Here is a 13,658-nt window from a genome sequence, read left to right as displayed (position 1 = left end):
CCAGTCGGATCTCTCTAATCAGTCTCGGTGTGGTGCTTTAGCGGTTTTTCTTGGGTCCCTTCCTACCACACGTGGAGCATTATCCCCCAAATCTGTTGTGCTCTGGGTGCCAGAGGAGCCCTCAGCTACATACATCCAGCCATGTCTAGTGTTAAAGGCTCTTGTCCTAAAGGAGGGCGAGGAAACGTGGAGAAGAAGAACAAGCAAATGCTTTAGTTGGCTCTGTTCTCTCCATTCCCTGTTAGAAAGCTAGCTGCCATCAACAGTGATCTTGAAAGGACCTGCCTCAGAAGTCTCGGGAAGTCCGTGCAAGCTTAGCTGATACCTTAGGAAGCCCTTGATGAACCTTCCTGACTACTCTCTTCACTTAGTGTATCTGTTATCACTAATCATCAGTCCTTTTAGGTAAAATATTCAGTTTTCTAATTATATTCAATCAGTGGTGATTCCACTGGTTGAAATTTACATTTTTCCCCCTCTGGAAGCAAACGTGTTAAAAGTGAATTCCGAATAAGCTTCGGGGATAAGAGGCTGGCTGTGACGCGGCCTGCAAAGGCCTTTGTGAGCTTGAATTGCAAATACTGGTTTAAATTGGAAACATCGAGAATAACCTATTTCATCAGCTCTGACACCGGGGCTGGGGGGTGTGGTTCCGTTTCCAGAATGTTTGCACTGCAGCACGCAGGGCCTGGGTTCTGACTCCGGGACCAATGCACTGGGCACAGCAGTGCACACTAGCATCCCAGCACTCCAGAAACAACAGAAGCTCGAGGTCATTCTCCGCTAGGTGCTTAGTTAGAAACCACCTCTAGCTACCCGAGCTCCTGTCTCAAAAAGGAGAGGTCACTTACTGTGCAAGCGTGAGAACCTGAGGTCAGATCCCAAACCCGCATGTAAAAGCCAGGGAGGAAGGGTTGATTCTGTTATCCAGGCTCACAGTTTAGAGGTACGATCCATGGCAGGGAGGTCAACAAGGCTGCAGTTTGAAGCAGCTGGTCACACTGGTGAGACATGCTGTTGCTCACTGACCTTTCTCTACTTACATAGTCCAGGATCCCATCCAGGGAATGGTAGCGCCCACAATTAGGGTGTTTGGCCATCCCATCACCAGAGTAGGTCAGTCCCGGCTGTCTCTCGGCCATTGCCAGCAGTCTTTTGTGGGGGTATCTTTGTGGATTTCTGTGGGCCTCTTTATCACTTTGTTTCTTCCTTTTCTCATGTGGTCTTCATTTACCATGGTTTCCTATTCCTTGTTCTCCCTCTCTGTTCTTGATCCAGCTGGGATCTTCTACTCCCACAGGCTCTCTTTCCCTCAACCCTCGCCCTTCATTACCCCCACTCATGTCCAGGCTGTTCATCTAGATCTCAGCCATTTCTCCGTCATTGGGCGATCCCCGTATCTTTCTTGGGGTCCTGTTTTTCAGGTAGCCTCCCAGGTGATGTGAGTAGTAGTCCAGTCATCCTTCTTCCACATCTAGTATCCTCCTATGAGTGAGTACATACCATATTTGTCTTTCTGAGTCTGAGTTACCTCACTCAGGATGATTTTTTCTAGATCCATCCATTTGCCTGCAAACCTCATGATGTCATTGTTTTTCTCTGCTGAGTAGTATTCCATTGTGTATATGTGCCACATTTTATTTATCCATTCTTCAGTTGAAGGGCATCTAGGTTGTTTCCAGGTTTTGGCTATTACAAACAATGCTGATATGAGCATAGCTGTTGCTCAGCCTGCTTTCTTATAGAACCAGGGACCACCAGATCAGAGGGGTGCCATCCATGATGATCTGGGCCCTCCCCCATCAATCACTACTTAAGAAAATGCTCTACCATCTTTGCCTATCACCTGGTCTTCTGGGGGTAGTTTCTCAGTTCCCTCCTCTCATATCCCTGTAACTTCTGTCAAGTTGACATGAACTAGCCAGCACAAATACTGTGCCTATTGCCCGAAGAGAACTTACAGAAGGAAAAAGAATGACTGTAAAGAAAGGTGACTGTGTGTTGTCTATATACAATGGTAACCCTTTATCTCTTTTCTTTTCCTGATTTTTTTTGGGGGGGGCATTGGTTGGTTGAACAGGTAGATGGCTGGATGAGCAGACAGTTGGGTTTTTGTTGTTTGCTTCACACAGAGTATCATTAGGTAGCCCAGACTGGCCTCAAACACAGTCCTCCTGCCCGAGTCTCCTACATGCTGAGATTAGAGGCATGTGCCACTGTGTCCATCTGCCAACTCTTTACCAAATGAGAGAACTCATGGAAACTTCCATAGACAGAAAGGATAGCTAATCACTGTGCCTGGCTGGCTCAGATGATCCTCACCCAAGAGCTTCAAGGGAATAACCAAGAACACGTTTTGTGATTAGGACAGTTTTAAGGAAATATCTGGAAAGTGGGTTCCATTATATACCAGAATAACCTCACCTGTTTCTTTATTAAATACTGACCTTTTTCCCCCTTTACAGATAAATTTTGGCTTAGTCCATGTATCTAATACTTGGCTATTTTTGATAGCCCTTTCTATCAAAAAGGGAGAGAAAAATAATAGGAATTGAAAGTTGCCTTGAGGGTTCTCCCCCAATTTTGTCTTAGTGTATAATATTTAGAATTTAATTGAAGCATCTTTTTAATCTTATCATTTTCATTTCCTAAAAATTTTTTTTAAGTACTAAGCCATGGGGAATTTATCTTTTCTTTGTTCATATAGCACGCTGGCTGGATTTCCTTTCACCTAGCAATTAAGTGCTTCTCATGAATCACTGCTCTCTTTTCTTCTGCCCTCTGTCCCTGATATGAAATCCAATGGCCTCGTTATCAGTATCTGCTGATTGAGGCTGAGCACTGGGTACAATGTCCCTGCTTGCTCAGGAACCATCGTGGCTGCTACATGCTTTCTCTTTCTTCTTTTCTGAGCTCCATTTTTAAAGTGTGATTTTTTTTTCAAACCCCTTTTCTAGCTAATGAAAGTTTTTCATAACTAACATGAAAAGACATGTAATGTTGGGAGGTATGGGATATGAATATAAGTGTAAGGAAAAAGCATAGCCAGGGAACAGTTGAGTTAGTATGGTACTTGCATCACAAGCATAAGGACCTGAGTTGAATCCCCAACAGTCCCACAAAAAGCCAGGCTCAGCAACATGCACATGTAATCCCAACATTGGGGAGGTAGAGACAAGGGGATCCCTGGGGATGGATAGCCAATCAGTCTAGCCTAATTGATTAGCTTCAGACAAATTAGAGACTTTGTCTCAAATGAGGTGACTGTCTTCATAAGATTGACATTTGAGGGAGACTGTTCCCCAGCCTCCATACACACATATCTACCCATACATGATCACACATGTGCAAACATATGTAAATGCGAGACAGGATTGTGATTCATGGTATAAATAGAAATTAGAATGAGCAATTAAGAGTAACTTTACCTTGCTTATATACCTTTCACTATTAATCTTATGGTATTATGATTTTAATCTCAATCTTTGCTTTTTGTGTATATACAGTTTTATTAGTTGTCTCGCTGCTTTGCAAAATAGCCAACAAAAGCAACTTAATACAGAAAGAGTTTAAGATCATTGTTTGAGGATGTAGTCATCATGGTGGAGACGGCATAGTGGAGGGAACTTGGAATGGCTGTTTATGTCCACAGACACGATTCAGAGAGAAATGAATGCTTTCTCCTATTGGTTGGACCTGCATCCATAGTACCACACACAATGAGAGTGAGGCTTCCCTCCTCAATGAAGTCCTCTGAAAACGCCCTCTCAGAATGCTCAGAGGTATCTCTCATAGGTGATGCCCAATCCATTCAATAGACAGTGAACCATCACAAGTCTGATCTTTGACAACTCAACTTGATACTCAGACACACTTTAATCTATAGTATTTTACCCCTGAAAAGGCTCGTGGCCATCTCACAATACAATGCCTTGTTTACCTCCAAGAATCTATCTCCTAAGTTGTAACAACTCTAGCTTTGTTCAAAAGCAGAAGTCCAAAATCTTGAGACTTAAGGCAATCTTTTAACCATCACCACCTCTAAAATCAAAATTCCATGTTGTGTATCTCCAATATACAATGACACAGAGGAAATGTTCCCATTCCAAAAGGGAGGAGAGGGAGGGTAGCAAGGAAAGACCTTGCTAACAAGACCAAAACCCAAGGGAGAGAAAAATACAACACCTCCAGCTCCATGCCTGGCCTCTAGGGATTTCAGTGACATAATCTGGGATCCAAAAGCTTTCGTTAAGCCTGCTTCGCGAGTTTTGCAAACTGCAGCATATGTACCCTCGCCTTGGGCTTTTTCACTTAAAGCCTACTGTTGTCCTCAAAAGATGGCCAATGGTCCTGGCAACTCCAACATCACGGTATCTGCATTTCAACTCAGGCTTCACAGCTCTAAGCAATGGACTCTCAGAGCCTCCTGGGGAGGACTCAACTCTGCCAAACACTGCTAGTCCCAGCCACTTTCTGGAACCTTGATGTAAGACTTAATTACCCAGGAATTCTTGCATTTTGCATGCCTGAAAGACCACCAATATGTAGACGATGCGGCTAAGTTCTGCTGCCAGCTCAGGAATTATCTAGCTCCCCTCTGCCTGAGCTGTAGTGACCTCTATGTATGTTGGCGGCTGAGCATGGGGGAGCATTCTCCAAGGCAGTTATTTTGCAGTGGATGATCCCTTTAGCAACATTCTCAATTCAAGCTTTCTCCTTCTAAAATTAATTCTACAAATTCCAGCTTTGGATGATGAGTCTTGCCCTCAGGGAACCTTTCCTATAGTTTCAGGGCAAAGTGTGAAATTTCTTAGATATGTTAATCTGGCTAACATTTTTAAGGTCTTTCTGCTGAACGGTCTGCTCTTTCTCACTGTAAATCTGGATACATGCACTAAGAAGTAATCACAGCCCAGCCTACATGCTATGCCATCTTTGGATTTCCTCCACAAAACAATTTACTCCACTGTGCTTAAATTCCAGGCTCACTCAAATTTTCTGGACACAAGAACAGTACAGCCAGATTTTTTTTTTTTGCCAGAATATAACCCCAATAACTTCTAGAATAAAACTCGTTCTTAGTTTTATTTATTCTTGTTCCTTTCTACGTCATCATGAGTTGGACCTCCTCTGTCTACTTTTTTTTCCCAGAAGGACCCATTAAGCTTTGCTTATGGCACTGTAGGGCTTTCCTATCCAACCTCTTCATAGCCCCCCTACCAGCCAGTTCCAAGAGCCTACATGCCACATGGCCAGGTTTATCACAGCACTGGCCCATTCCTCAATATCAGTTTTTCTGTTAGTTACTGAACTTGTTGCTGTGAGAGAAATACCCAACAAGTATAACTTAAAGCAGGAGGGTTTATTTGGCCTCCAGGATTGAAGGAGTCTGTCATGAGGGGAAGTCAGGGCAGCAGAAACAGAAGGTAGCTGGTCCCACTGCATCCAGAGTCAAGAATCAGAGAGCGATGAATGTTGGTGATCATCCTTTCTCAGTCTGAGGTCCCACCCATATTCATCAGTGAACTCTCCTCCTCAGTTTCCTTCTCTGGAACACCTTCAGAGGCATGGCCAGGGCTGAGTTTCCTAAGTGATTCTACATCTAGTCCTGTTGACAGTGAGGATGAACTATCTCAGCTTTCTGTGAATCAGGACAAGATTTCAGGTGGCAGTTTTCTGCAGAGTGTAAATTTTTGAAGAATTAAATATAAGATCTGAAATAAATAAAACTCCTGGAAGAAAATGTTGAGGAAAAAAATCTTCTTGCTATAAGGTTGTCGATGGCTTTATTGGATTTGACACTCACAGCACAGTAACAAAAGTCAAATAAAGCACACAGGACCCTATCAGTCTACAACATTTCTGCACAGCAGAGGAAACAACCAACCTAACTAAAGGAACAGGACATGGAAATTATTTTCAGCCATTTGCTATCACATAACCACATGCTAACTTTTCTTTTTGACCATATTCCCATAAGATGTTATTGCCTCATAGTGTTATGGCTGACTTTTTGTTAGTACACTCTGTGACTATATTTTATAAGAAGTTAATATTCAAAATGGTGAATTCATAGAACTCAGTGATGAGAGATAAACCTTTTTGAAAATGGGCAAAGAATCTCAGTAGGCTGAAGAATCTCAAAAGAAGGCATACAAGTAGCCAAAAACTGTATGAAAAAGGTCCCAGCATCTCTCATCATAGGGAATGCAAGCCAAGCCATGGTGAGACTACCTCACTTCTCTGAAAATGGCTATTATGAAAAAAAATCAAGAGATTACCCAGAGTGTCATAGGTGTGAAAAAAAGGGGACCCTTGTGTTCTGTCAGTGGCAATACAAACTGGTATGACCATCATGAGAAATAGTATGGAGGTTTCTTTAAAAATTAAAAACAGCCGGGCGGTGGTGGCACACGCCTTTAAGCCCAGCACTCGGGAGGCAGAGCCAGGCGGATCTCTGTGAGTTCGAGGCCAGCCTGGACTACCAACTGAGTTCCAGGAAAAGGTGCAAAGCTACACAGAGAAACCCTGTCTCGAAAAACCAAAAAAAAAAAAATTAAAAACAGACCTGTCATAAGGGGAAACAGTCCCATTTGGGGGCATATATCCAAGAAAATGCAATATGAGTTTTCTGCAATCTAATCTAAGGGTTTTCTGCAATCTCACATTCAGAGTAGCCAACCTATAGAAGCAACCAAATGCTCCTCAGCGGATGGAGAAATAAAGATGTGAGACGCACTTCCAATGATGCTGAAAGATAGCACCTCCATGTAGCGCTTAGGATAATTAACTTAAGAGGAGTAGCGAAGAGAGGGACTGTTACCAGGAACTCGGGAGGAAGAAGAAAAGGACATTTACTGGTAAAAGGGTTTGAAAATTTCAGCTGAAAGATGAAAGCATTTCGGAAGCTTACTATACGGCGTGGTGACGATAGTGAATAGCAGTGTGTGGGTAGCGCTCAAGGATTCTAACCACAAAAAAAAAAAAAAAAAAAGAACCACTCGTGATGCTATGGATATGTTGATTAGCTTGATGGTGGTAGCTGTTTCACAATCTGTACATTAAGCAGCACACTTATACATCTTAAAAGTATGACATTTTTATTTGTCACCAGTATATCATCAGTAAAGCTGAGAAGTATGAAACATAGAAAAATAAAAACAAAGAGAGCTTCTGTAGAAAAAAAATCTACAGACAGTAGTCAGTTCATTGACATATAACAAAACGGAAGGGTGCTTTGTAAGTTTTTACAAACGTTTTCATACCTCCGCTGCCAGCCCATCTCCTCTCCAAATATTCTTTATCTCCACACAGCTACAGAGCGTGTCTCTCTAAGCTTCTAGAGTCGTCAGTGAACTCATCCCATTTTCTTCTCTAACATGATAAAGAAAGGAAAAAACTGAGTTTTGCAATGGATTCCAGCCTCACGTTTCTCTCAGCTTTCTATTTTTTCAATTCTATCACTAATATCGTTACTAGTTCACTGTACTCTACTAGGACTTAACTGGAAAGATGTAGTTAATATATTCTGATCGAAGTAGAAGCTTTTGGGGTCCAGCACACTTTCTTGACCAGTGCTTTACAGCCCCAGTTGACATTGAGAACAGGCCTAGACAGAGATCAGCACACTTGTCCTATAAAGGGCATGCAGAATTATATAATTTCCACCACCACTACTCACTGCTCTCATTGTGGTGCAAAAAACAGCCACAGACACTATGTAAGCAAGGGAAGAGAGTCTAGCCATTGTTCAATAAAACTTTACTTACAGAAATAGACAGTGGGCTGGACATAGCAGGTGGGCTTTGATTGGCCTTGGCTTTAATCTAGAGCACTGTTTCTCAACCCGTGGGTTGCAACCCCTTTGGGGGGTCAAACGATCCTTCAACAGGGGTCACAGAAGACCATCAGAAAACACAGATATTTACATTATGATTCATAACAGTAGCAAACAGTTATAAAGTACCAATAAGGAGGTGGTGGCGCACACCTTTAATCCCAGCACTCGGGAGGCAGAGGCAGGCGGATGGATCTCTGTGAGTTCAAGGCCAGCCTGGTCTCCAAAGCGAGTTCCAGGAAAGGTGCAAAGCTACACAGAGAAACCCTGTCTCGAAAAACCAAAAAAAAAAAAAAAGGCAGAGACAGGAGGATCTCTGTGAGTTCAGGGCCAGCCTGGTCTACAGAGCGAGATCCAGGATAGGCACCAAAACTACACAGAGAAACCCTCTCTCGGGGGGAAAAGAAAGTACCAATAAAAATAATTTTATGATGGGGGGGTGTCACCACATGTCTTAAAGGGTCGAAGCATTAGGAAGCTTGAGAATCACTATGGGTCTGCAACTATTAGGAACTGCAATGTAAGTATCTGTGTTTTCCAATGGTCTTGGGCAACCCCTGGGAAAGGGTCATTCGATCCCCCAAGGAGTCGCATCCCACAGCTTGGGAGTCACTGGTCTGGACCAAAAGTCGAAATGCTAGAAATGAGTGCAAATTTTAACAAAACCAAATGTGGAAGTGTTCTTTTGAGGCAAGATATATAATGCATAGGTCATAATTTTTTAAATTTTTCTATCAAAAACTCTTACAAGCTCTCATTCCCTCCTCAGTCTACAATCTAATAAAAAAATGCTAATAATAACTTTACTGATTTCCCCCCTCTTCTTGGCAATTCAGGCTCTGGAAAGTCACTGCAGAGTGAATGGTGGCTACTCAGGCCTACGGGACGTTTACTTTGCTAATGAAAGTTATGACGATGTCCAGCAAAGTTTCTTCCTGGCAGAGACACTAAAGTAAGTACAACTGTCCTCAACCTGTGCTAAGGCCCCTAAGGAGGTCTTCTCTACAGATGTCTTCACGATGAACACATTCACCATAGACCAAATATGACTGATGTGTGATCTCCATTCCAGTTCGGGTGTGTGGACATCACAGTCTGTGTCTCTGCAGGGACCTCTGGTCATTGCTGAGTTGGTTGACCTGGAATTACTCCGCATGGTTCTCATACACTAGCACCCAAAGCATGACTAACGCCATGATAAGAGTGGTGGGCGTTAGAATTGACTGACATCTGTGGTTCTCTACAAGAAGTACAGATGTGTTTTGTGACATACTTTCTTGTGCCTTATAGTCTCATTTTTTTTTTCTCTCCAGGTATTTGTACTTAATATTTTCTGATGACGATCTTCTTCCACTAGAACACTGGATCTTCAATACCGAGGCCCACCCTTTCCCTGTACTCCGAGAAGAGAAAAAGGAAATTGAGGTCAAAGAGAAATAAAAGACATTCTCTATTTCACTCTGCTTCATTCCCTCACTGCATACCTTAATAATTCCTTTCCTGGTCATCAGACACATGATGAACTCTTATTGATTGATAAAAGTCTATGATTATCCTAAGTTCTAAAATTGTTTTGCAGTCTTTTACGTTCATTATCATAAGCCTCAGTGGACCTCGATTGCTTATTACTTTGTTATCCAGCTAGTGGATCCACTGATTTTGTTTGTCTGTCTTTTTTTTTTTTTTTGAAGGAATCTATTGTTTCTGGAGTTCATGAAGTTGTGACATCATTTTCATGAAACGGAATAGAACAGTCTACCAGTGACCTCTTAATTACGATTTGATTTGACTGCAAAACTTTTTCCTCCTCTATGAGGAGATGGTGTCTGCTTTAAGCTGTAATGTTTTGCCATGTTGCAAAAAGCCATAATAATAAATTAAGTATTAAAAAAAAGCTTTTTTTTCCTTTTCAAGTTCATGTTAATCTGGTTTGTCTATCCACCAGAGACAGATCTTATAACTGTGACAGCCTCTTAGCAGGTCTATCGTTATTTGATAGAATGTCCTCTAAAGTACTCCGTTCACATTACAATTCAAATGAGAAAGTCATCCCAGAAGAGGCCGCCACACTGACCTCATTTCATTGCAAGCACAGTGTGTTTTAGTTTTTGATTATGTTAGTGTTTCTGCACTTTGGAATTTCTTCCCTACTTTTACTCTAAATGCCCTGTGTCGTCTCTGTGTCACGTACCGCTTAATTTCTTCCATTCCCCACTGCACAGCAAGGAGAGCATGTGAGTTCTGCAGAGGACCCCTGCTTCTAAATCCATTGAAAGGGAAGCGATGTAACTTTTAACCTGCCAGGTTTTGCTCTGAACTGAATCCGTCCTGGAATCTGGTCTCTAAAAGGAGACTGAGAATTTCATATGACTAGTTCATGTATTTGCATTTCATCTCTGGCTTTTCTTTAAGGAACGGAATCATTGCACTTGGTTCAGATTGGCAAAGGGCTCTTCCCAGATGTAGGTAATTACTTCACTTCAAGCTTTCACCCAGTGAAAGAAACTTTGCCAATTTATCTATTCGTGTTCAACTAAGGAAAATCTAATTAGCTCTTAAGAATACAGTGTGCTTAGTGTGGTTACATTCAGCATAAAGATCTTAACTTAGAAATAATTTATAGGAATGGACACACCCCCTCATAATTTGATCTGTAGCAGATCAAAATGATTATATGATTCTTCCACACCTTTTCTTGAAATATGAAAGATTTTCCCAAGAACAGATTTAGTGATAGCTTTCATTACCGCACCTGCTCTTTATATGAAAAATAGATTGTTATTATGTGTGTACCAAGGGACAAAGACTAACCACCTCGATTTCAACCTACTATTGTCAACAATGATAACAAAACAAATAGTACAACCCCTTGGATTAGACTAAAGTATAGATTCCTGTGCATTTATAGTCTTCCAACTTTCTAATTTTATTGGGTTTCATGTTGTTTGACCTATTTATCTAAGACAATTATTTTGTTAAATCTCAGTAGACAATAGTTTTACCCATTTCAGCTTTAGGGAGGGTTTCAAAAAATGCCGTTTAGGATTACCACCTGAGTGGCCCAGTTGTTTCCAGTATTGTACATTAGAATACACCAAAATTAGTCAATGAAAAAGATCCCTCAGTATATCCTGTGGCGGTGTTAACCTCTGAGACCCAGAGGAACTTGTGCCCATAATCTATTTAATCTGTGGAGTTCATGAACTTGTGATGTCACTTTCATGAACCTAAGTAGAAGAGGCTCCCTTGACCCCTTAATTACAAACTTGATTTGACTGTAAAACTTTCCCTCCACTAGGACCAATGAGTGAATAAGAAATCTTTCTTTCCCCAGAGCTCTGAGGTAAAATATTGAAATTTGCTGCCAAAAAAATGTGGCCATATGTATTTTGATTATAATTTTCACTGTCCTTGGATTAGTTATTTAATTCATTTTCTTTGTATTGTGATTTGAAGGAGCACACAAAACTGGTGAGTATTTCTGCATCTGGTGGGATTTTAAAGTCAGGTCCTGTGTACCCACTACGCTCTGATGTACCTTTGGTGTCCTAGTATAAGCAGGCAAGAAGCTGAATCACAATGTTGCTCTCCAATGGCAAGAATTGCCTTTCAGTTTTAAAACATGGATTTTTATTTTCTTAAATGCTAGATTCCAGAACACCAAAAATGTAAACAAGATAAGAGATTAATATTATAGTAATATCATTGAATTAAGCTTATATTTTGTGTTAATTTTAAACAGTTGAAGTCACCAAGTAGATACCAACTCATTCTTTTTCAACAAAACTGTGCAGTTTAATTTACGTGTATAATCCACATCCTTAAAGGTGAATAGTTAAAATAGCACCTTCTTTTGTGTTTATGAAATATGTTTTGATATAGTTTGTGCAGTTAATATTATAAACATAAGTTGTATGCCAATTTATAGAACTCAATGACTACTCTATCAGGATTTTTTTTCATGTGTATTATCCATTTTTACATTGATTGTTTTTGATTTGTTCATGATTGCACTCTGTCATTTCCAACTTTATATAAATCTCTGATGTTATGGGAAACAATAGATTGACACATAATTTTTAAAGATTATATTTGTAAAATTTCTCTATTGTGAATAAAGTCTTTTAATATATCTTCTCCTGTGTCATATATTTCTGACTTTAAGGATATGACTGTATGTGTATATAGGTGAGTGTATATGGTTGCAAATGGAAATAACAAATTCTACTAACGATTACATACCTTGACAAGGAAACATTTCTCGTTAAAAAGTTTATATTGAAGCCGGGCAGTGGTGGCGCACACCTTTAATCCCAGCACTCGGGAGGCAGAGCCAGGCGGATCTCTGTGAGTTCGAGGCCAGCCTGGGCTACCAAGTGAGTCCCAGGAAAGGCGCAAAGCTACACAGAGAAACCCTGTCTCGAAAAACCAAAAAAAAAAAAAAAAAGTTTATATTGAGAATAATTAATTTGGTACACACAGCCTTTGGCTAATTGGGTTAGCGTACTAGGAAGCTAACCTAAGTTCAGCGCCAGGGCATACAAGGGAAAGGTAGCAAACTCATGTCAGAAAAGGAACAGAAAGTGTGATATGTGTTCTTAAGCTTGTGACCTGGTCAAAAAGATCAGACTAGCTTTATTCCATTCACCCTAAAGCAAAATGGCATTTAATTGTGGTCATCACAGATTAAATTCTTAATCATCTTTAAATTAAGGGGGTAAGGGGTGAGCAGGATCTCAGAAAGGCTAAGGAGAAAAGAAAATGTAGCTGTTCATGGAAAAACCTAGGTCTGGAACCTTACATTGTGCTCTTCTCGGATAATGTGGCCTCTGCTCTGTTGGAACACAGTCCCAAGAATGACCCATGGTAAACAATGCCTTGGGGAACTGTGACAGAGGCTCCAGGAAAAAGACAGAGAAGGCCTTTGACCTCAAGTGCACTTTGTTTCCTGGGTTGTTCTTGGATGTGATTTCATGCCTCCTGTGACAAACATTTATATTCAGTTCATAAGACATGCTTATTCGTGTTGGATGTCAGAACACAGCTATAGAACCTGAATCGGGATATGGCCTTCTGCCTTGCTTTCTTGCTTTCCTATATATAACCTATTGTACTTAAATTGGTCTGTCCTAAGAAAGTTCTGGAAAAGGGCTGTTCTGTTAATATTTAGTGCATGCTTCCTGGTATTTATTTCATGGGTTTTGTTTTTTGTTTTTTGTTTTTGTTTTTTTAACTCAAGCAACCTTCCTTGGATCATTGCTTTCTTTGTTTCATTTGTGTATAAAAGTCTACTGAAGCCAGGCAGTGGTGGTATACCCCTTTAATTCCAGCACTCGGGAGGCAGAGCCAGGTGGATCTCTGTTGAGTTCAAGGCCAGCCTGGACTACCAAGTGAGTTCCAGGAAAGGTGCAAAGCTACACAGAGAAACCCTGTCTCGAAAAACCAAAAAAAAAAAAAAGTCCACTGAAGTTTAAGTATTGAATATTGTCTACAGCATTAGACTGTAGTCTGCCCCATTCTTTCATACAAGATCTGCACAGGTCGGTGAAAGTCGGCACCCCTTTTGTTACATGGAACTCTTCACTGTTACCATAACGTGTTCCTCGCCTTCTTCCCATTTCTCCTCACCTCCCGCCTTATCAGACAAACTACGATAGCAACCCCCATCAGCCTCCGTTCCTTGCTCTGTTTTATTCTTTAAAACCTATTACACATTCATGTGAGTGGATCTCATGGTCCTCGCCTCATACAGAAAAAAAATTAATATAATAATGTTAATAGCATCAAACAGTTTTAGATCTGACATAGTCAAATGGGAGCC

General features: G+C 40.9%; 1 protein-coding gene across 1 annotated transcript in view; it reads left to right on the top strand.

Annotated features, from left to right (window-relative positions):
- Positions 1 to 9,583, top strand: part of Man1a1 (mannosidase alpha class 1A member 1) — a 170,475-nt gene extending 160,892 nt beyond the window's left edge. The window contains exons 12-13 of the mRNA XM_028868365.2: positions 8,674 to 8,789; positions 9,151 to 9,583. Coding sequence (XP_028724198.1) covers positions 8,674 to 8,789; positions 9,151 to 9,277 — 243 coding nt within the window. The 3' untranslated portion in view covers positions 9,278 to 9,583. The remainder of the gene's footprint in view (positions 1 to 8,673; positions 8,790 to 9,150) is intronic.
- The last annotated feature ends 4,075 nt before the right edge of the window (positions 9,584 to 13,658 follow it).

This window comes from Peromyscus leucopus, chromosome 8a (assembly GCF_004664715.2).
Source record: "Peromyscus leucopus breed LL Stock chromosome 8a, UCI_PerLeu_2.1, whole genome shotgun sequence".
Taxonomy (NCBI): Eukaryota; Metazoa; Chordata; class Mammalia; order Rodentia; family Cricetidae; genus Peromyscus; species Peromyscus leucopus.
Note: the sequence above shows the minus strand (reverse complement) of the source record. Positions and strands in the feature narration are given on the sequence as shown.